Genomic DNA, 23,348 nt, shown 5'->3' on the forward strand with positions numbered 1-23,348 from the left:
CTCAACACACGAGCTTTATACTTAACTCTCGCTACTAACAATTCTATAAAAAAAAAAAAAAAAAATAATTCTTTTTTAAATTATTATTATCTTCATTAATTTACAGTTCCAATGAATTTTTTTTTTTGCATTTAATAGAAATTTATTTTAATTTCTTTATACAAACGTAAAAAATTATTTTAACTCCAAAAAAAATTTTCCTTTTTTAAAACTAAAGAAAATTTATTTTTTTTTTATATATTTCTTGGAGATTTTAAATTTTTTTGAAAATATTTCCTCCCTTTAAAAAAAACAAAAAATTGAAAAATAAATTTTTTATTCCAATAGTTCGATTAAAAATTAAAAAAAAAAAATTTTTTTAATTTTTTTAATTAAAAATTATTTTTCTTTTTTCCATTTTTTTTTATTAAAATTTTTTTTAGTCTAAGATGTCACAATCTGGAGATGGCCTTCATACTCCGGGATATCTTGCTTGGAGGAAACTTCAACTCAGCAGAGCAAAACTTAAAGCATCGAGTAAAACTTCGGCACTTCTCTCTGGTTTTGCCATGGTAATTATTATATTTTTATTTTTAATTTATATTTTCCTATTGGAATTTACTTATGAGTGTCACATTTGAGAAGTTTTCCCCCATCCTTTTTGTTTTTTTTAACGTATTTTTTTGTAACTTACTAGTATTTTTTCTGGGGAATTACGAAAATTACCGATGACAAAAGAAAAAGGTTATTGTAGAACAGCCTTAAGCCACACTGAAAAAATTGAAAAATTTGTATTAACGTTGTGAGTGTACCCTAATGTTCCTGGTAACTTCCAAAAATATTAAGGTACGATTGCAAATTTACTGGCAGCTTGCTTGTCCGCAGGTTGTCATGGTAATGCACAAGAGTAAGAGAGACAGTAACAGTTGTGAAGGCACCTTTTCTGCTAACAGATTGTCATGATAACGTACAAGAGTAAGAAAGACAGAGAATTTACTGTTTCTCTTACTCTTGTACGTTACCATGACAACTTGTTGGCAGACAAGGTGCCTTCACAACTGTTACTGTCTCTCTTACTCTTGTACGTTACCATGACAACCTGCAGGCAAGCAAGCTGCCAGGAAAGTTGCAATAGTACCTTAATATTTTTGGAAGTTACCAGGAACATTAGGGTACCGTCACAACATTAATGCAAATTTTTAATTTGTCCATTGTATCTTTATGAGAGACATTAAATTTTCTGTCCCTCTTACTCTCGTACGTTACCATGACAACCTATTGACAAACAAGGTGCCTTCACAACTATTACTGTACAGTAGCTCAAAACAAATACTCTAGCAAACACTACCGCATTAACAGGGTTGGATTACTATTAGAAAAAACCAACCAGAGCTCAAATATTGAAACAAATACTTAAGCAAAACACTGCCAGGGTTGGATCACTATTAAAAAAAAATAAGAGCTCATAAAAAAAACAATTTCAGGTCGCCATGGTTGAAGTGCAGTTGAACTCGGACACAAAAGTGCCAAAAGAAATGCTGATTGCCTTTGCCGTTTGCACCACACTTCTTGTTGCTGTTCATATGTTGGCATTAATGATATCAACATGCATTCTACCAAACATTGAAGCAGTTTGCAATCTTCATAGTATCAGTCTTGTTCATGAATCGCCACATGAACGTCTTCATTGGTATATTGAAGTTGCATGGGCATTTTCAACATTATTGGGACTATTGTTATTTCTTTTGGAAATTGCAATTTTATGTTGGGTGAAATTTTATGATTTTTCCGAAGTTGCCGCATGGTCAGCGTGTATTGTTCTTATTCCGGTATTAATTATATTTCTTGCATTCGCTGTTCATTTTTATAGAAGTCTTGTTACACATAAATATGAGGTTACTGTGTCAGGTATCAGGGAACTTGAATTGCTTAAAGAACAAATTGAGTTCTCAGACGCTGAAGGCGGAAGAAATGGAGTTAATACACTTCAAGGCAGTACCCATATTGTTTGATAAAAATTATTTTAAAGAAAAAAAGAAAGAAAAGAAAATGTTTTTATCTTGTGTTTACGTTCCCGTTCTATTCTTAGGCCTTAGACTGTGTTCACACGACTGCGTTCGAACCCAGTCATGTGAACACAGCCTAAAGCCTATCTAGTATTTACGTTCCTGTTCTTAGGCCTTAGGCTGTGTTCACACGACTGCGTTCGAACCCAGTCATGTGAACACAGCCTAAGGCCTAAGAATAGAAACGCAAACACTAGATAGAAAAAGACAGTAATATCGTCTGTTCTTTTCTATCTGACGTTCCCCTTCTATTCTGCTTTATGAACGATAAAATTCACAAAAGCAGAGAATTAACTTTAAAAAAAAAATTACTTTAAAAAAAAAATTTATCCCTTCTTTTAAAGACTGCATCGATTCCAGTGAGAGGGGAATTTCCCCACTTTTCTTTTTTTTTTTTAGAAAACAAAAACCGGAAAAAAGCGACTGCTCGATTCGCTGAAAATAATATTCGAGTTTCGAATCTCTGTAAATAAAATTTCTACACATTCCTTACAGTGCATAGGGACTTAAATATTGTATTGAATCGAATCTCTATTTTATTATTGATGTTTTTTTATTATTTTGTGTTTCTGGGCCTTTCTCCCCCCCTCCTTATTTCTTAAGGGTACGTTTACAAGATCGATATATTGTTCTCTTCGATACTATCCAATCACAATTCTGCAATTTCTCGATATATCGAACTGTAAACTGTGCCTAATGTTTTTTCAAGATTCTTTTGGAAACTTGAAATTTAACCTGTTTATATAAAGGCTGATTATCTTCTCATATTCGAAAAGTGAACTAGTCTTTATATATTAGATTTCAGTCGGTAGTGAAATATACATCCTAACTGCCTTCCGGTTTGATGACATTTTAAAAAGTCGTGACACTTCTATAATAAAATTAGTAAGGTGTAAAGGCCAATTCACAATTTCCGAAAGTCTTTCGCGAAGCTATTGTGCATTTGCCTTTACATCATACGCCACAAACTAATTTTATTATAGAAGTGTCACAACTATTCAAAATGCCGTCAAACCGGAAGTATATTCAATTTAGGTTGGTTTCCATTGTCCCCACTCACTATTTCGTCAACTACCGCACCCTGCTCTAGTGAAAATTTAGTGACTATTGTTAAAATTAAAGGTTACTAAAGTTTCCCTAGAGCAGGGTGCGGTAGTTGACGAAATAACGAGTGGGGAGAATGGAAACTAACCTTTAGTTTGTATATTTAATGCAATAATTTTTTTCTGAAATTAATTATAATAATTAATTAATAATGTTTCTAATAAATTAATTATTACAGTTATTAATTAGTTATTATTATTGATTAGTTGATAAATTTTGATAAGCGTTAATTGTATATCAAAAAAAATAATAATAATAAGGACAAAAACATCAACTGCCGAATTGACTGCTACCTGAAAAAATAAAAAAGAAGAAGAATTTATACACATTATTTTAGAAAATAAGTGTATTTGTAATTTATGAATCTTCATATTGTGTAGAAATAATTTTTTGTAGCAGTATTATATAGGTCATGACATTTATATTTATTATTGATTGTTTTTTTTTTTTTGAGTACTTCAATTATGATTTAATGAATTAATAATAAAAAAAAATGCAGGGAACTGAAAAAAAATTTGTATTTATTTAAGATAAAGAAAGAACTGATCCCCTTCTTTTATATTTTTATTTCAATCATAAACATAACCTATAATTTATTTCTTCTTATGTCTTTTTGTTTAGTGCGCGTCACATATATTTGAATTTTCTAAATTTCCTAATGAAAAAATAAAAATTAGCTATTGTGAAAGCAGCCTTATGGTATAAATATTAATAAATAAATAATAAAAAATTTTATTATAATATAATTTCGTTGGTAATTATGATTGTAAACTTTAAATTTTTGAGGTTATGATTGTATCGCAGTGTTTATTGGTTTTGTTGTAAGAAAATTGTAAACGTAACTTAAATTTTATTTCAATTGAATAATGGTACATTTACACTTTTGGTAAAAAATTTTTTTCAATTTGCATTTTTCGAAATACACAAACCTAATTGGCTGTCCACAAGGAATGAATCAGATTGTGGACAACCAATCAAGGTTTGTGTATGTCGGAAAATGCAAAACGAAGAAATTTTTTTTACTAAAGTTGTGAATTCTAGTTACTGTCACGTCCTGGGTTTGATGTGAAGGTGGTTTTTCGATATTCGATATATCGAATCGACTTAGTGGATTCTTTGTAACGAGCGACTATATTCTCGCTCGAATAACTTATCGATATCTCGAATTAACGATACTTACGCGCTAAATAATAAATATTCAAAATATTAAATAATTAATATTTTGTATTCTAGAATTTATTCTCACATAAATTTAGCAATTGAGGAAACTATAAAAAGTTAACTTAATTGTAAAATAATATCTTCACGCTTTAAGTATTTTCAAGTCTTATTCTCAAATCAAAGAATATAAACAGTTCTAAGAAAAGTCATAAATTAAGTAAAATAGCAAAAAGAAATATGATTCTAACTTTCCTTTAATCCCAACCATGAAATAAAAACCCTTAAAGATCATAAAAAATCCACTTGAAAAAGTTGTGGTCCTTTCTCTACAGGACACCAAACACATGTTGACCAGACACACATGTAGACTCGCTAAATCGAGAAAAGTCACGTATTGATCAAACAAAGGATAAAATATTTGTAAAGAAATATTTTATATCAACTAGATTTTTACATTAAAAATATAAATTAAAAATCATCATCTTCTCTATAGAACATTATTAAATATATAATCGTGGTGTGTGTGTGTGTGTGTGTGTTATTTACACAATAACAAGATAATAATTAATTATTACATTAATACGTATGAGTATGTTATATTGTTAATTATAATATTTATAATATAATAAATATTATGTATAAGATATACCTTGAAATATATAATTAGTAAAGTGTATAGTAAATAAGATACGTAGTGTTGTGCAGTGCAGTGTTGCTGGAAACAGCATAGAATAAGAAAATATAAAGAGCATGCGCAAAGAAGCCACATGGACTCACAGCTGAGCGCTTCTCCACTACTTGTACTTTATGCTTTACGTCAGATCTTATCTTGCCTTCGACTTGTCGAGTTCGCTCCAAGTCAACCTTGTATTTGTCTCTTTCTATATTTAATAAAAGCTTGGGTTTTAATCTAGAAGTCGGAACAATTAATAATTGGTTAATTCGTTATCTAATTATTATTGTTCGTCTTCAAGAGGATTTTCCCTCCGTTTTAACGGAAATTAATTGTGTAATTATTTAAACTTTCCCGGTTCATTTTAATGATTAACACTAAGGCTGAATCCACAAAATAACCAAGTGAAATTGCGCTTGCGCAATTAAATATACAACTTGGCTCGTAACATCTTTGTACCTTAATTACCGTTTGAAAACGGACACTGATTTGAATTTTTGTCCAATTCACTTTGAATAAATAAATATTAAAATATTAAATAAATAAACGTTCTTTTTAATTGGAAAAACCCCTTTGGGTAAAAAACCAATTTTATTTATTAATTCGCAAAAATAAATAGCACCCTAGCTCCCACTACTACTTAATTGGGGGAGGTAGCTCCGCCCATTGATTCGTCCAATCAAATGATGCCACGTCATATAACCTTGTAACGTCATATTACGCAATTCTGCTTTGACCAAGGTCATTTCTATTTATAGTTTATTTCTAACGGTTTTTATATCTATTAATAGTTTATTACTATTATTATTATAATTTATATTTCTAATTACTATATTATTTATTAATACAAATTAGATTTTATTCTAATATTGACTTAGTTATTTATATATAGAAATTATTTTTATTTAAGATGGATGGATAATAATTAATAATTAATTAATTTTTTATTTATAATTATCGTGTGGTTATTTTTACAAGTTTAAACATTAAAAATTTTCATATTTAAATTTACAAGTTCCAACAGAAATAATTTCTCTTTTAGTAATATTATGTATAGTTCAGGTTTGTCACGTTGGTATGTTACTAGAATCAATATGCCAGACGTCACATAGTTACAAAGCGCCTTTATGATGTGTGATTGTACCCTAATGGTATAATATTTTTTTCGCATACCTACCCATCTCTTTTCAGTTTTAGAAATCGTCTGCTAGTTAAGCTTTTGGCGGCATGTCTCTCTGTATTGTGGGAAATAATTTTCTTGGAATAAAATAATTTTACAGTAATTTTTAAATTTACGTAAAAAAAAAAAATAAAAGCACAGTAACTCTTTAATAATCTCCATGATTTATATTTGAAAAATTCACAGATGAATCAACAGTAAAGGTATATGTGCAAATCTTTATTTTATTTTTAAATACCAATAAAATTTATCAGTATATTACTCATAAGAATGTTTACATACGAACACACACACACATAATTAGTTATTGCATGAGATAAAAACGAGGGGAAGTACCTTTCTAGTAAGAAAAAAATGTCGTAAAAAGTGTTTTGTTTCATATTCTTCACAACACGAATATTTTTGGCTAAGATAAAAATTGTACGTAAACTTTTTTAACATTTTTAGCGATAATATAATTTCTTATTGGAAACGTTATAATCTTTTACTTATTAAAGAAACATTTTTTATTTACATTCTAAAGAAAAATCACAAAACATTATTTTCAATATTTATTAAAAAAAAAAAAGACCAAAATATTTTAGATAAATTTATAACAATCTACACATTCTTTTGAACATTTCAATGATTACATCAAGATTTCTTTTTGTTCATATACTTCTTTGTATATGAAATTATTATTCCTGTTAAAAAAAAAAAAATATTGAAATAAAAGATATAATTAATAAAGTTATTCAAATTATTATATATAAAGTAAATTTTTTTTTTTTTTAATTCATAATTAAGCTATAATTATTAAAATAAAAATTCATAGGGTTAATCAAATTAAAATAAATTAATAATAGTAAATAAAAATTATTTTATTAATTAATAATGGAAATAAAAAGATTATAAAATAATTAAAAATAATGATTAGAGGCAAATTAATTTAGATGATGGTATAAATATTAGGGGAAAAAAAAAATTCGAAAAAGTTGAATTTTTCATTTTATGCATTTTCATTTGTCATAATTATTTTTGAGTACAATTTTCAGTTTTTCGAATTATTATTTGATATAATTTCTATAAATATCGATTTTTCTGCAAAATTTTTAACTTAAACGAAAAATCATTTAATAAAATTTCTAATTTGATAGAATTTTCATTTGTCCGAAATTGCAAATGACCGAAACAACAATTGATTTTGGCGCGATTTTTAAATTATCAACTAATCATAATTTTATAAATAATTTTTGATTGGTTGATAATTTAAAAATCGCGCCAAAATCGATTGTTGTTTCGGTCATTTGCAATTTCGGACAAATGAAAATTCTATCAATTTGAAATTGTGTTAAATGATTTTTCGGTTAAGTTAAAAATTCTGCAGAAAAATCGGTTTTTATAGAAATTATATTAAATAATAATTCGAACAATTAAAAATTCATCTGAAAGAATGAAAATTCGTAAAAAAAATTTTTTTTTCTAAAACATACCTACCTACACTAATTCGTTTTGTTTTTTACTTTCTAACTTTTTTTCATATAAAATATAAATTAGAGAATTAAATAATAATGAACTTGTTGTAAAACTAAAATGTAATTTAAATAAAAAATTTATTATTTATTTAAAGGATCTTTTAAAAATTACATATGAAATTTTCAATATATATATATATATTATTTTATTTTATATTTTTTTAGACATAGTTATTCATTTTTTATTTTACCTTTATGAATTTTCTTTTTAATTAAAATTAATTTTTATTTATTTAATTCTTTAATTCTGCAAATTTTTCAATATTAAAAATTTTATAATATTCAATAATTGTTTAAAATTTTAAAAAAAATTAAATTTAAAATTCCTTAAAAATAAATTAGAATTTTCAAAAATTTTAATTTAAAACCTTCTAAAACTCTAATTACTTCCAAAATTTTCCATCTAAATTTTTCTGAAATATAATACATTCAACTATAACATTATCAAAAGTCAATTATTTTTATAATATTCTTAAAAAAGTCAATTAGGTATTTAAAAGAATTTTTCAATTAAAAACTTTTGAAAGTCAATATTCGTTTTAAAATATTTGATAAATTATATTTTTAATTCCAAAAAATTTAATTATTGTCTGAAACTAAAAAAAAATATTTTGAAATTCAGAAAATAAAGCAATAAAAGTTAGAAAGATAAATATTTTAATAAATTAATGCATGCATTTTTCTAAATATTTTATCGTTGGGCTTCATACAGAAAAATTTTATTTACTTTTTTATATTGTATCTCGTAAAATATTTATTTTAACTATATAATTACATCTTATCTAAAGGTGTGGTAGTAAATGTAAATAGGATAAGAATTCATAAAATAATATATTTTAATTAAATAAAACAATGTAGGTACATAACTAACCGACAGTTTTTAAACGAAAAATAAAGATAACTTAGTGATAATTAAAAATGGAAATAAAACTAAATTTCAAATAAGAAATAAAATTAAAAGAAATTATATATATTTATAAGACTTATAATATCGAAAAAACAATTTTATAGTTACATTAATAAATTAAATATCATTAAAGTGAAACATTAAATCGGATGAATATAATTTATTTAAATCGTTAACTAATTTAACCATACGATACTCATCTAAATACGAATCGTCTTTAAGTAAAATAAAATCAACATTCTCCCCATCAATAGTTTTCTTAATTATTCCATATTTTTTCAAATTAAAACTTTGTGGAATATAATATCTTCGATTTGTTGGAAATTTAAAACTTCTATCAATATATGCAATTCCAGCCATACTATTTAAGTTCAATTGAGTGAATAATATTTTTTTATCGGAGGTATTTGGGATGTATTTCATAGCATCTTCTTGAATTCTATGAAACGAATTATCTGTACTAAATGATACACTTTTACCTAATTCTCTTCCTAATATTTGATTGTAATGTTCATTAGAAACTAAATGTGCTTGATAAAGTGGAAATGGTTTTTTGAAAAAATGTCCAGTAACAATTTGTCTTAGGGCCAATCTCTTAAATGCAACATCTAATCTTGTTTTCCAATGTTTATCTCCTTTTAATTTACCAGAAAAATGTGAATAAATAACGAAGTAATCCTCAAATCGGATATTATTTTGAATTCCTATTGTACTCTTGAAAGCGTCAAACACAGGTGCAACATCCTGTATATGAACATGACGAAATATTCTATTAATGGTTCTCTCTGCAGATGCTAAATTTTTAACTTCATATAGAGAATTTTGAAACAGTACATCATCAATAAAAATGTTATTTTTTATTTTTAATGGACTATATAGACTTGGAATTGAACCACTTTCAAAAATATCTTTTGCCAATGAATTATAAGACAACATAATATTACTGGAACCTGGTCTTAAAATATATTCTTTTAACATTTTTTTCGCATCACTGAGTCTGTGTAGGGGTATTCTCGTGGATATGAAATCCGCAGCTTCTTCAATACTTGAACTTCTTATTAATTGTTCCACTTCTTTATTGTTAAGTAACTTTGAACTCTCTTCTCTAATTTTAATCCATTTTTCTTTTTCTATTGGCTTTTGAACTAGATCCATTTGCAAAATAGATTCTCCATTAATGTAATGGGTATTCTGTACAGTAAACTCAAGTTCCGGATATACAATGTATTGGTTTTTTAAAGTATGCTGAAATTCAGAAAGATCGACAATTCCATATTGAGAATTCATAGTTATGTGGAAACGTACTTCTTTTTCAAAGGGAAATTTTGATATTTTAGAGTCAATTGGTGCAATATCTCTCAAAAATGTAAGATCGTTAAAAAAAAATTCTTTTCCTTTCAATTTCTCCAAATCACTAACAAAAATGCTTTTCATTGATGTTTGACTAAACAATTTTGTTGGTAGTTTAAATTTGTAAGGTTTAATAATTTGTATATTTGATAATGAATCGACAAGGCTTCGAACATTATACAAATTTGATTTACTGTCTTTCAAACCAGCAATTCCTTTATTTTCAAACAAAACTAATGTCTCAGTATAATCAATGTTTGCTAATACCTTTAATAATTTTTTTTTATCGAAAACATCATTAATTCGAAAATTACCCTGCGAAGTAAGTTTTCCAGGTCCTCTTGAAGTTGACGGAATATTATCACTTGGTAAACCACCTTTAACAATTGGTTGTCTAATTTCAATCGCATTTCGATAATCAATAGCTGGCTTATTTTTCAGTGAATTTAGATTAGCGTAAAATTTATCATTGGTTGAAAATAATGTATTTAACTCATTTACCAATCTAACCATTCGTTTTTCTTTTATAATTTCCATATAGACTATTGGCAATGTAATAAAATCAGATTCTTTAACAGGTTTATCTACTTGCCAGTCATATGTAAAACTTATTTCATCAGGAACATAATACATTTGCATGGGAACATTGAAATAATAAGGATCAATGTGCACTATTCCAGATGGATTCTGAATTTCCAATTTATACAATACTACTATCTTTGAATCACTAGTTCTAGGAGTATTTTTTACAGCATTTTGTGCATTTGAATAAAAAGCCTTATGATTCATTTTAAAACGACGAAGATAATATTCAGAAAATAGTAGTTGTGACAATTCTTCTCTACTTAATTCTACAGCACGATAAAGTGTTTTTGGAATTGTAGTAAATTTATCATCACACTGTCTAAGGGCTAATCTGTATAGTGAAGCCAAAAATTTTCTTTGTGCATATGCAGTTGGTGGTAAAGTATTTGCAAAATGTGAATACAATACATAATAATCCTCAAATCGCATATTTTGCCGAATTGGAAATAACTTATAACTTTCAAACACAGCTTCAATATTCTGTAAATGAATCCCATCAAAAATATAGTTTATAGTTTTTTTCGCATCTTCCAAATTTTCAATTTGATATAAAGACTTTTTAAATAGTACATCGTCAATAAAAATATGATTCTTTATTTTCCATTCGTTAAATATTTTAGAAGGTGTAATACCTGTATTTATTTCCTTTGCCAACATTTCATAAGTAGGAACACGAGTTTCAATTGGATCGATTCTTAAAATGTAACCTTTTAACATTTCTTCCATTTCTGTTAATCTATGACGAGGAGTATTTAATGAGATAAGGCTGGCAGCATTCTCGATATCTACACTTCTTGTAAATGTAGATATTTCTTTAGTGTCAAGTAAATAATTATACTTTATTTTATATATCTGCCAATCCAATTGCAATATTGGCTTTTGTTTTAGTTCTAAAAGTAAGAAATCCCTTCCATTTTTGAATTCAGCATTTACTACCGAAAATGTGAGTTCTGGATAAACAACAAATTGGTTTTTCCAACTCTTATCAAATGCTGCTAAATCAACAATTCCATATTGAGAATCAATTGTCATGTGATAACGAACTTCTGTTATGGAATTTGATTTTTCATTAACAATATTAATTTCACTTGGACGAATATCTGTCAATAGGGTAATATCATTGAAATAAAAATCTTCTCCTTTCATTGCCTTCAAAGTATCAACAATTAGTGGTTTGTCTAATGTTTGTTTAAACCACAGTTCTTTTGGCATTTCGCACTTTTCTATGTCTTGATTCCAACGTATTCTCTCTAAATTTTTTTGTAATGTTATTAATTTGTCTTTATTTTTGTATAAATCAACCCATTTTTCAGGTTTTAAATCTTCTAAAGATAATAACATTTCACGATATTTTTGTTCACCATACATAACTTTAGATAGAGGGTTACTTAGAACTAATTCTTCAGCTGGCCTTGAAGTATCAAGAGTATTTCCACTTGGCACAATTTCTCGTGACGTACCTGGGTTGTTTGGTGTCTTATTCCATTCAATCGTATTATGATAAACTTGATAATCTTTTATTATTTTCGTATCTCCATCTAGATTTAGATAAGGCATAAGTCTCCGAAGAAGCTCTTTTCTGTCCATTCCAGAAATATCAACATTTGGCAAAGTATCCGGAGAAAGAAGTTGGTCGAATCCTTTTGATGTTAAAGGAATATCATTAGTCGGCAAACCCCCTTTTACTTGTTGTGTTTTCAGATTAACTTTGTATGGTATTATTTTCGTATCTTCAAGATAAGGTAGATTACTTCGGAGTAGATCATTTTCTCCCATTTCCAGTTTTATATTAGAAATTTCATTAGTTGCTGGATTATATTTACGATACGAGATTTTGTTCATGTTATCTTTTACTGGCAACACGGGTACTTGAGGTGAACTGCCTTCAATGGTTCTTAGTTCTGCAGTATTTCCAAATGATGATATGCATGTGGGTCCAAAGAAATTTTCACCGCCGGGATAATAGTATTGAACTAGTTTATAATTTTTCTCTTCACGCAGAACCTTAGGTATCAGACCATTAAATGTGGTTGACAGTTTCATCTTAGTATTAAGCTTTTTTAACATAGTTGTTAATATCAATTTTAGATTTTTATTTATAGCAGTCGTTGCAATTTTTTGAATCATAAAGTTATACGTCTTGTGCAATGATTTGTAGCCAAACTTGCTTAAATGGAAGGTTAATTGAAATCCAGGATCTACTACTTGTAGGAAGGAAATAGACATATCTTTTAACAGGTGCTTGGTAAGAATTTCCTGCGAAACGGATCTCGCCAACACTTTTGAAACTTGATATAATGAAGTTAATCTACTGGCACTTGCTGTACTTGCAAAAGTACTTCTAATTAAATATTTTTGGCCTGATCCAATGACAAAGTTGTCGCTTATTTTTGTTGCGTATTTTGTGGCAAGACTTACTCCAGGAAGAAGGATGAGAGCATCTGAAGGACAGCTTATTGCGGCTCCAATTTTGCTATCCGCTTTTACGCTTTCAATACAATTGTAAAATGGTACAAGTATTTTTAGAAAATTAAAAACCTTCTCTTTTGTAGTTTCATTTTTATAGTCGTCCATTAGCCTATTTACAAATTGTCTTGTCTTTATTTCGGCAATCCTTTCAATAAATGCTTCGCTATCTTCATGAGCGAATTTCATATCATTGGCAATTATATTTATTTCCATTTCTGTATATGAATCATTAGCAATTACATTACCAAACTCTTGTTTGTTATCACTTCTTACGAGTAATGACAAAACATTATCGTTATCTATAATGGCATAAAAATCTGTTTTTCCTTCTTCTTTAACTGCAAACAGTAGGTATACATTGGGGTTTATCTTTCTTGCCATAGGCGGTATCCCCATTGACGTTGGATAATCTTTAGCTTTTGCATCACTAACAATAGATTTTGAGTCTAATTTTTCTTTTAATTTACTGTCATTTAAAACTTTTCTTATTGCAATCTTTTCAATTTCATATTTTGTCTTTCTTACATTTTCAAACTGTTTCTCATAAACAACTTGCAATTCGGGTAGATTTTCTAAAGAACAACCAGAAGGAAGAGTTAATTTTACAAGGAAATGATAATATGACATATAGTTTGTCACAGATTCAGATAAAAGATTTTTAAAAGTAGAAAAGGTACAATGTTTCTCTAGTATAGTTGTTGCCAATAATCTTCGATTTTTTAATTCTTTCATTTCCTTTTCGAATTTGTAATAAAGGTTGTTTTCAAAATAATGATTTTTAATTTTATTCATTTCTAAATTAATATTTGAAAATAAATTTTCATAAACTTCATTCCAAAATTCTGCATTAAACAAAGTTTGATATTTCTCCCTGAATGTTTCTTTTTCCTTAGAGGCGTAAAAAAATAGTGCCGGTGTTGAAAAAGCTGCTAACATTATTTGATAAGTTTCGTTTCCGTAATCCTCTTGTAAATCAAACTCTCGTGTAATTGAAATTAAATCACCAAACGAAGCGTTTAGAGTTTCTGCTAGTATGGATTTGACAATTTTTAAACCAGCCATTGCGTATAAATAATCCACTTCCATTATGTTCATATCTTTATTTTCTGGCTCGGGAAATATTGGCAGAATATATTCAAAAAAAATTGTTTTAGCTGACAAAAAATTAAGTTTCGGGCTTTTGTTTGTTTTTGAACAGTAATCTATACTTGTGTAATTGTTAAAGAATTCCTGCTTTATAGTTTTCATCAACGTGGAATAAGATGTATTATCTGCCTTGTTGATTATTTTTGCTAAATAATCGTTGATATTACCATAGTGTGAAAATAGAGCATTGTTGATGATGTACTGATATGTTTCATCTACGTATTTTGTATCGAGTGTTTCATTTTCGTCACCACCGTAAAGATCGTTTCCTTTTAATATTGTTTGTAGAAGCTGGAGTTTTGTTTCGATTACATTGTTGGAATTATTAAGGTATTTGAAATAAGTATTGAGTACAGGGACAGTCTGATTTCGCTCATTCAATCTAATTAGGCCTTTGTTGTAAAAGATAACGCCGAGAGTGGTAATATAGTGACAAACAGATAGAAATTGAAAGTTTGGTGAATGTTGAACGAAAACAGATGTGTCGTTCATCATGAGTCGATTCGCTTTTTGCTGTGTTTCTTTTTTAATGTATTAACTGTTGTAAATTTTTAATATATTTTTTGCTGTTGTATCTCTACACTTTAGTGAAGTTTTAATTTTTCCTTAGGAAACCTGAAATAATTTGACATTATGTTAAATTAAGCGTTTTATTGCAACGATCGGTTGAGCGCTCGGTATGAAATTTTATTTTTCCAAATCGACCCATTTGGATGATGATATAAAAAAGTATCAACTCAGAAATCTACATCACCGACTGTCGGTAAAACAGGGGAATGTCGATACAAAAAAATTACTGACACAGAAATCTACATTACCGACTAATGTTAAAACAGGTTTAGCAATGGGCTAAAGACCGAAATATTAAAAAAAAATTTCCATGGTTCGTAAGATTTTAGCAATGATTTATAAGTAAGAGTAATAAAAATGGAAGATACAATTGCAAATGAGTGTCTAATTTGGCGTGGAATTCATTAAAAATTATTGTTAAATAAAATAAATTAATTGCATTATAGATTAAGTTAAATAAACTTTTTCTCTCATTATAACGAATAAGATTGTAAAAATTTCCTTCAGATGAAATTTTAATTTTTCCAAATAGATCCATTTGGAAAAGAAGATATAAATAATAATATAAGATTAAAAAATCTTGTTCTTTTTTTGATAAAATAACCGTTAAATAAATTGTAGGCACAATTTAAGAAGTTTAAAAAAAATAAAATTATTATATAGAATTTTTTTACTCACCGTGAATGAGCACTTGTAAAGCAAAAAAACTATGTCGAATAGTCTCTGATAGAGGAATGATGCTACGAAAACTAGAAGGATAGTTAAATATTTTAATATTTGACTTTATCAAGCAAAATTTTTATTAATTTTTTTTAATATTGTACGTCGTTAAATATTTATTTTTATTGTTGTCGACATATCGATATATTTAGTTTCAAGAATTTAATTTTTTAAACGTGTCTTATTTTTTACTGCTTTAAAATTTTTCACATTTATTAAATGAATTTCTATATATGTAAAAGAAAATATTGAAAAAAATTGTAACAACTTTTCGTAGATGCAATATTGAAACAATAAAAATTAGAAGGATAGTTAAATATTTTAACGTTTTACTTTATCAAGCAAAATTTTATTCATTTTTTTTGTATTGTATGTCGTTAAATATTTCTTTTAACTGTTGTTGACAAATCGAAACATTTTTTTTAAAGTTTAAATTTACTACACGTGTCTTATTTTTACTACTTTAAAATTTTACATATTTATTAAATATATATCTATATGTAAAAGAAATATTGAAAAAAAACTTTCAACTCACATTTTTTCGTCAATAATATATAACAAAACATATATTATTCAAAACAAACAATTTTATCAATCTTATTTGGATACATTCTTTTGTTAAGTTAATTATTTATTTTGAATTAAATATAAACTTTTTAATTTTGTCAATTAAAAATAATATAATAGATTAATTAAACTATTTTGTTAAGTCAGAGAAATTTTTTCTCTGATTATAAGGGATTTTAAAATTTTCCTTTAGATGAATAATAAGAAAAATAAGATTAAAAAATCTTGTTTTTTTTTAATAAAACAACAGTTAAATAAATTGTAGGTAGGGTCAGTTGGGGTAAATGGGGACAAGAGGTTTTAGAGCTTAATTTACAATTTTAAAATTAAGTTCAACGTCAATATTTTAACCTCAGATCACCTGCAAGAGGTATTGACTATTGCCAAGCTTTTCTCTTGACAATTGGCAGCATGATAAAAAAAGTTATCGCTCAATGTATAAAAACTTGAAAATCAAAGTCAAACTATTTCAGTATTTTGTTGAGCATTTCGAAGAAAAGAGGCATAAAAATCATACCAAATTTTTTTCTTATTCCTTATGACTCCTATAACAGAAATTCACTTGAGTTTTTCATTTTTGTCAATTTGGTTAATAATGACAAGCTGTCCCGATTTACCTCAATTATTTGAAAATTCAGGGTAAATGGGGACAGCTTGTCATTATTAACCAATTTAACAAAAATTAAAAATTCAGCTGAATTTCTGTTATGGGAATCTTAAGAAATATGAAAAAAATTTGGTATGATTTTTAAGTCTGTTTTCTCTGAAATGCGAGACAAAATATTGAAATACAAAAAAAAAATTTCAATTGGTTCAACTATTATATATATCTACTACAAATTTTTTCCAAGTTTTTCCATCCCTTACTACAGTAATATACTTAAAGAAACTTTTTTCTTAAAACTTTCTTAGAAACTATGCTGTCCCCATTTACCCCGAATTTTATGAAATTTTCTAAATTTTGGGGTAATTGGGGGGAGTTAGTTTCATGCGTTTAATGATTATCTAAATTTCTTTCTGCTGCATAAAATTAATCTTTGGAATGTAAATAACAAGTTAAAAAAAATAAACCAGCAAATATTATCTTTTAATGGAAGAAACTTACGTAATTTGTGAAAAATAGCGATTTTGTCCCCATTTACCCCAATTGACCCTACATTTTAAGAAGTATAATAAAAATAAAATTATTATATAGAATTAGTTTACTCACCGTGAATGATCACTTGTGAAGCAAAACAACTGCATTAAATTGTCTCCGATAGAGAAATGAAGCAATGAAATCTAAAAGGACAGTTAAATATTTTAATATTTGACTTTATCAAAGAAAAATTTTATTCATTTTTTTGTATTGTATGTCGTTAAATATATTTTTATACTGTTGTTGACAAATTGAATCATTTTTTTCAAGGCTTTAGTTTACTACACGTGTCTTATTTTTACTACTTTAAAATTTTACATATTTATTAAATATGGCTCGCATGATTATTCCCCAAATTTCAATTTCATAATTTTCAAGACATCGAAATTCTTATCATCTAAATATCATTCCACATAATTTTAATATTTCGAAATACCATTTAACATAATTTTTATTTTTTCTAATAATCATTTATTCTAATTTTTAAATAATCAAAATACCTTTTAACATATGTAATTTTTATTTTGACGAATTACCATTGGTTAGAAGTTTTAAATGTTCAAATTTCAATTATCTCGAATTTTCATCTAGTCACATATCCATTTAGTATAATTTTTATTGCTTCGAAATATTATTTTACATAAATTTCAATTTTCTAAACTTCATTTGATATAATTGCTATTTTTTTTAAAATCCACATGACCTAAAATTCTCTGACATTATTTGCTATTTGGCATAATTCACAAAACACAGAAAATTTAAATGTCCTAAATTTTGTTTTGCCGATTTATAATTTTTCATAATCTCTATTTCTTATAATAGTCACTGTATATAAGTTCCCATTTTCGAATTTTTAAATAACATATGATCCAATCAACAGAAATTTCATTTCACCTAAAATATCATGTCTTCGTTTTTAAGCAGTGTTTTCCCATCTATGTGTTTTATATTTTTTGATTAAAATAGTCGGTAAAGTAGATGTAGATTCTACATAAACAAAAAAAAATCTTTATTTTCTTTACTGACAATTTTAATTAAAAAATATAAAACACATAGATGGGTAATAACTGCTTAAAAACGAAGACATGATATTTTAGGTGAAATGAAATTTCTGTTGATTGGATCATATGTTATTTAAAAATTCGAAAATGGGATCGGCAAAACAAAATTTAGGACAATTAAATTTTCTGTGTTTTGAGAATTATGCCAAATAGCAAATAGTGTCAGTTAATTTTAGGTAATGTGGATTTAAAAAAAAAATAGCAATTATATCAAATGAAGTTTAGAAAATTGAAATTTATGTAAAATAATATTTCGAAGCAATAAAAATTATACTTAATGGATATCTGATTAGATGAAAATTTTAGATAATTGAAATTTGAACATTTAAAACTTCTAACCAATGGTAATTCGTCAAAATAAAAATTGCGTTAAACGTTATTTCGAAATATAAAAATTATATGAAATGACATTTCAAAAACAAGCAAATTATATTAAATGGCGATTAGTTTGAATGAATTTTAGGTTATGCAAGCATTCCGAGAATTAATAATTGTGACAAATAACCATTCGGAAGAATGAAATTTATGATAAAGAAGTTTTCGGCAAAATAAATATTATATCAATAGATAATTCTATTATTTAAAAATTAGAATAAATGATTATTCGAAAAAATAAAAATTATCTTAAATGGTATTTCGAAATATAAAAATTATGTGGAATGACATTTAGATGATAAGAATTTCGATGTCTTGAAAATTATGAAATTGAAATTTGGGGAATAATCATTTATTGTATTGTATTGTATTTCGTTAAATATTTCTTTTCGAAACATTTTTTTTCAAGGCTTTAGTTTATTACACGTGTCTTATTTTTACTACTTTAAAATTTTACATATTTATTAAATGTATATCTATATGTAAAAAAAATACTGAAAAAAACTTTCAACTCACATTTTTTCGTCAATAATATATAACAAAATATATATATTATTCAAAAAAATAATTTTATCAAGCTTATTTGGATACATTCTTTTGTTAAGTTAATTATTTATTTTGAATTAACTATAAACTTTTTAATTTTGTCAATTAAAAATATTAAAATAGATTAATTAAACTATTTTGTAAAGTCAAAGAAATTTTTTCTCTGATTATAACGGATTTTAAGAATTTCCTTTAAATGAATAATAAGAAAAATAAGAATTAAAAAATCTTGTTTTTTCTTGATAAAACAACCGTTAAATAAATTTTCGGTAGGGTCAGTTGGGGTAAATGGGGACAAGAGGTTTTAGAGCTTAATTTACAGTTTTAAAATTAAGTTCAACGTCAATATTTTAACCTCAGATCACCTGCAAGAGGTATTGACTATTGCCAAGCTTTTCTCTTGACAATTAGCAGCACAGCAAGATAAAAAAAGTTATCGCTCAATGTATAAAAACTTGAAAATCAAAGTCAAACTGTTTCAGTATTTTGTCGAGCATTTCGAAGAAAAGAGGCATAAAAATCATACCAAATTCTTTTCTTATTCCTTATGACTCCTATAACAGAAATTCACTTGAATTTTTGTCAATTTGGTTAATAATGACAAGCTGTCCCGATTTACCTCAATAATTTGAAAATCCAGGGTAAATGGGGACAGCTTGTCATTATTAACCAATTTAACAAAAATTAAAAATTCAGCTGAATTTCTGTTATGGGAATCATAAGGAATATGAAAAAAATTTGGTATGATTTTTAAGTCTGCTTTCTTTGAAATGCGAGACAAAATACTGAAATACAAAAAAAAATAAAAAAATTCAAATGGTTCAACTATTATATATATCTACTACAAACTTTTTCCAAGTTCTTTCATCCCTTTATACAGTAATATACTTAAGGAAACTTTTTTCTTAAAACTTTCTTAGAAACTATGCTGTCCCCATTTACCCCAAATTGTATGAAATTTTCTAAATTTTGGGGTAATTGGGGACAGTCAGTTTCATGCGTTGAATGCTTATCTAAATTTTTTTTCTGCTGCATAAAATTAATCCTCGGATTGTAAATAACAACTTAAAAAAAATAAACCGGCAAATATTACCTTTTAAAGGAAGAAATTTACGTAATTTGTGAAAAATAGCGATTATGTCCCCATTTATGTCTCCGATAGAGAAACGAAGCAATGAAAACTAAAAGGACAGTTAAATATTTTAATATTTGACTTTATCAAAGCATAATTTTATTAATTTTTTTTTAATATTGTACGTCGTTAAATTAATGTTCCCATGGAAATGTATTATGTTCCTGATGAAATAAGTTTTACATATGACTGGCAAGTAGATAAACCTGTTAAAGCATCTGATTTTATTACATTGCCAATAGTCTATATGGAAATTATAAAAGAAAAACGAATGGTTAGATTGGTAAATGAGTTAAATACATTATTTTCAACCAATGATAAATTTTACGCTAATCTAAATTCACTGAAAAATAAGCCAGCTATTGATTATCGAAATGCGATTGAAATTAGACAACCAATTGTTAAAGGTGGTTTACCAAGTGATAATATTCCGTCAACTTCAAGAGGACCTGGAAAACTTACTTCGCAGGGTAATTTTCGAATTAATGATGTTTTCGATAAAAAAAAATTATTAGACGTATTAGCAAACATTGATTATACTGAGACACTAGTTTTGTTTGAAAATAAAGGAATTGCTGGTTTGAAAGACAGTAAATCAAATTTGTATAATGTTCGAAGCCTTGTCGATTCATTATCAAATATACAAATTATTGAACCTTACAAATTTAAACTACCAACAAAATTGTTTAGTCAAACATCAATGAAAAGCATTTTTGTTAGTGATTTGGAGAAATTGAAAGGAAAAGAATTTTTTTTTAACGATCTTACATTTTTGAGAGATATTGCACCAATTGACTCTAAAATATCAAAATTTCCCTTTGAAAAAGAAGTACGTTTCCACATAACTATGAATTCTCAATATGGAATTGTCGATCTTTCTGAATTTCAGCATACTTTAAAAAACCAATACATTGTATATCCGGAACTTGAGTTTACTGTACAGAATACCCATTACATTAATGGAGAATCTATTTTGCAAATGGATCTAGTTCAAAAGCCAATAGAAAAAGAAAAATGGATTAAAATTAGAGAAGAGAGTTCAAAGTTACTTAACAATAAAGAAGTGGGACAATTAATAAGAAGTTCAAGTATTGAAGATGCTGCGTATTCCATATCCACGAGAATACCCCTACACAGACTCAGTGATTCGAAAAAATTGTTAAAAGAATATATTTTAAGACCAGGTTCCAGTAATATTATGTTGTCTTATAATTCATTGGCAAAAGATATTTTTGAAAGTGGTTCAATTCCAAGTCTATATAGTCCATTAAAAATAAAAAATAACATTTTTATTGATGATGTACTGTTTCAAAATTCTTTATATGAAGTTAAAAATTTAGCATCTGCAGAGAGAACCATTAATATAATATTTCCTGATTTTGATGAACAGGATGTTGCATCTGTGTTTCACGCATTCAAGAGTAAAAGAGAAATTCAAAATAATATCCGATTTGAGGATTACTTCGTTATTTATTCACATTTTTCTGGTAAATTAAAAGGAGATAAACATTGGAAAACAAGATTAGATGTTGCATTTAAGAGATTGGCCCTAAGACAAATTGTTACTGGACATTTTTTCAAAAAACCATTTCCACTTTATCAAGCACATTTAGTTTCTAATGAACATTACAATCAAATATTAGGAAGAGAATTAGGTAAAAGTGTATCATTTAGTACAGATAATCCGTTTCATAGAATTCAAGAAGATGCTATGAAATACATCCCAAATACCTCCGGTAAAAAAATATTATTCACTGAATTGAACTTAAATAGTATGGCTGGAATTGCATATATTGATAGAAGTTTTAAATTTCCAACAAATCGAAGATATTATATTCCACAAAGTTTTAATTTGAAAAAATATGGAATAATTAAGAAAACTATTGATGGGGAGAATGTTGATTTTATTTTACTTAAAGACGATTCGTATTTAGATGAGTATCGTATGGTTAAATTAGTTAACGATTTAAATGAATTACATTCATCCGATTTAATGTTTCACTTTAATGATATTTAATTTATTAATGTAACTATAAAATTGTTTTTTCGATATTATAAGTCTTATAAATATATATTTATTTATTTATTTATTCAAAGTATACGGGCAGCGCCCATTCGTACAGTGTACTATGATACGATAATTCTAATTTAAACAAAATTAATCAGCCGCGCTAACATTATTGTTCTCATCATACATAAAATTACGCAGTTCAATTATAAACTTATTTAAAGAAATACCAAAAAAGTTAACACTTGTGCTACACTGATTTGCCTCTTTACACAATCTGTTGATCACAGAATTGTTCAAATAGTTAGTTTTATTGAAAGGAATGTGAAACAATTGTTGATGTCTTGGAGATTTTAGGGGTATATGCAAATAAAATAGACTCAGCAATTCTGCACAATTAATTATGCCGTTAATAATTTTAAACAAGAAAAGCATATCGGCGTATAAAAATCGCTGAGATAATAGCTGAATATCAAATTTTAATCTTAAGTCTGTGTAGTCATGATTATGATAATCAATTGGTACACCAGTCTGTTTAGCCATAAAACGAAGAAATCTGTTCTGAACACGTTCGATATCTGTTAACAGGTAGCTTTGATAAGGTTTCCACAATACAGAGACGAATTCAATTATAGGCCTAACTAGTGCGAAATACAATTTTTTCAATACAAGAGGATTTCGAAAACATTTTGCATTTCTAATGACAAAACCCAAGGCTCGGGTAGCTTTATTAATTGTATAAGTAATATGATCTATAAAGGAAAATGAGCCGTTAATCATTACCCCAAGGTCGACAATCGTGGACACTCTCAAAAGTACCTTTTTATCAACAAAATAGTTATTATTAATGAAATTCGAAGATGTAGAAAAGGATATTGTTTTACATTTGTTGATATTTAAAAGTAGTTTATTCTTTTTAGACCAAGATAAAAGCTGATTGAGGTCATATTGTAATTGCATATAATCACATTCATTAGAGATTGCTATAAATAATTTCAAGTCGTCAGCAAATAGTGAATATTTACAAAATTTAAAAATGAAATTTATGTCGTTGATGAAAAGCACAAAGAACAGAGGTCCAAGATTCGATCCCTGGG

The 23,348-nt window shown here is 26.9% G+C and overlaps 3 protein-coding genes across 9 annotated transcripts in view; 2 read left to right on the forward strand and 1 right to left on the reverse strand.

Annotated features, from left to right (window-relative positions):
* LOC127290630 (calcium release-activated calcium channel protein 1) overlaps positions 1-3,399 on the forward strand; it is a 36,874-nt gene extending 33,475 nt beyond the window's left edge. For all 4 annotated transcript variants that reach the window (XM_051319326.1, XM_051319328.1, XM_051319327.1 and 1 more), the window contains exons 3-4: positions 423-551; positions 1,464-3,399. In XM_051319326.1, coding sequence (XP_051175283.1) covers positions 423-551; positions 1,464-1,991 — 657 coding nt within the window. In that variant the 3' untranslated portion in view covers positions 1,992-3,399. The remainder of the gene's footprint in view (positions 1-422; positions 552-1,463) is intronic.
* Positions 3,400-5,947: 2,548 nt separating this feature from the next.
* The window catches only part of LOC127290634 (endoribonuclease Dicer-like), a 47,697-nt gene continuing 30,296 nt past the window's right edge, over positions 5,948-23,348 (forward strand). For 2 of the 3 annotated variants that reach the window (XM_051319334.1, XM_051319337.1), the window contains exon 1: positions 5,948-6,366. The gene's annotated coding sequence lies outside the window, so the exon portion shown is untranslated. Of the gene's footprint in view, positions 6,367-6,481; positions 6,584-23,348 lie in introns of those variants that run through there. The other variant, XM_051319335.1, reaches the window with a different exon arrangement.
* Positions 8,544-17,466, reverse strand: LOC127290633 (uncharacterized). 2 transcript variants are annotated; one of them, XM_051319332.1, is made up of 4 exons: positions 17,448-17,466; positions 17,202-17,272; positions 15,383-15,453; positions 8,544-14,749 (listed from the first exon to the last, which is right to left on the reverse strand). In XM_051319332.1, the coding sequence occupies exon 4, from the start codon at positions 14,627-14,629 to the stop codon at positions 8,702-8,704; it is 5,928 nt and encodes a 1,975-aa protein (XP_051175289.1). In that variant the 5' UTR covers positions 14,630-14,749; positions 15,383-15,453; positions 17,202-17,272; positions 17,448-17,466; the 3' UTR covers positions 8,544-8,701. The 2 variants fall into 2 exon arrangements, with proteins under 2 accessions (XP_051175289.1, XP_051175288.1); XM_051319331.1 differs by lacking the exon at positions 17,448-17,466 and having other exon boundaries at positions 17,202-17,428.

This window comes from Leptopilina boulardi, unplaced genomic scaffold, assembly GCF_019393585.1.
Source record: "Leptopilina boulardi isolate dan_hultmark-lab unplaced genomic scaffold, ZJU_Lbou_2.1 LbouV2_78, whole genome shotgun sequence".
Taxonomy (NCBI): domain Eukaryota; kingdom Metazoa; phylum Arthropoda; class Insecta; order Hymenoptera; family Figitidae; genus Leptopilina; species Leptopilina boulardi.

Coding starts and splice junctions, on each gene's coding strand:
- LOC127290633 (XM_051319332.1), bottom strand. CDS start 14,629: ATGATGAACGACACATCTGTTTTCGTTCAACATTCACCAAACTTTCAA.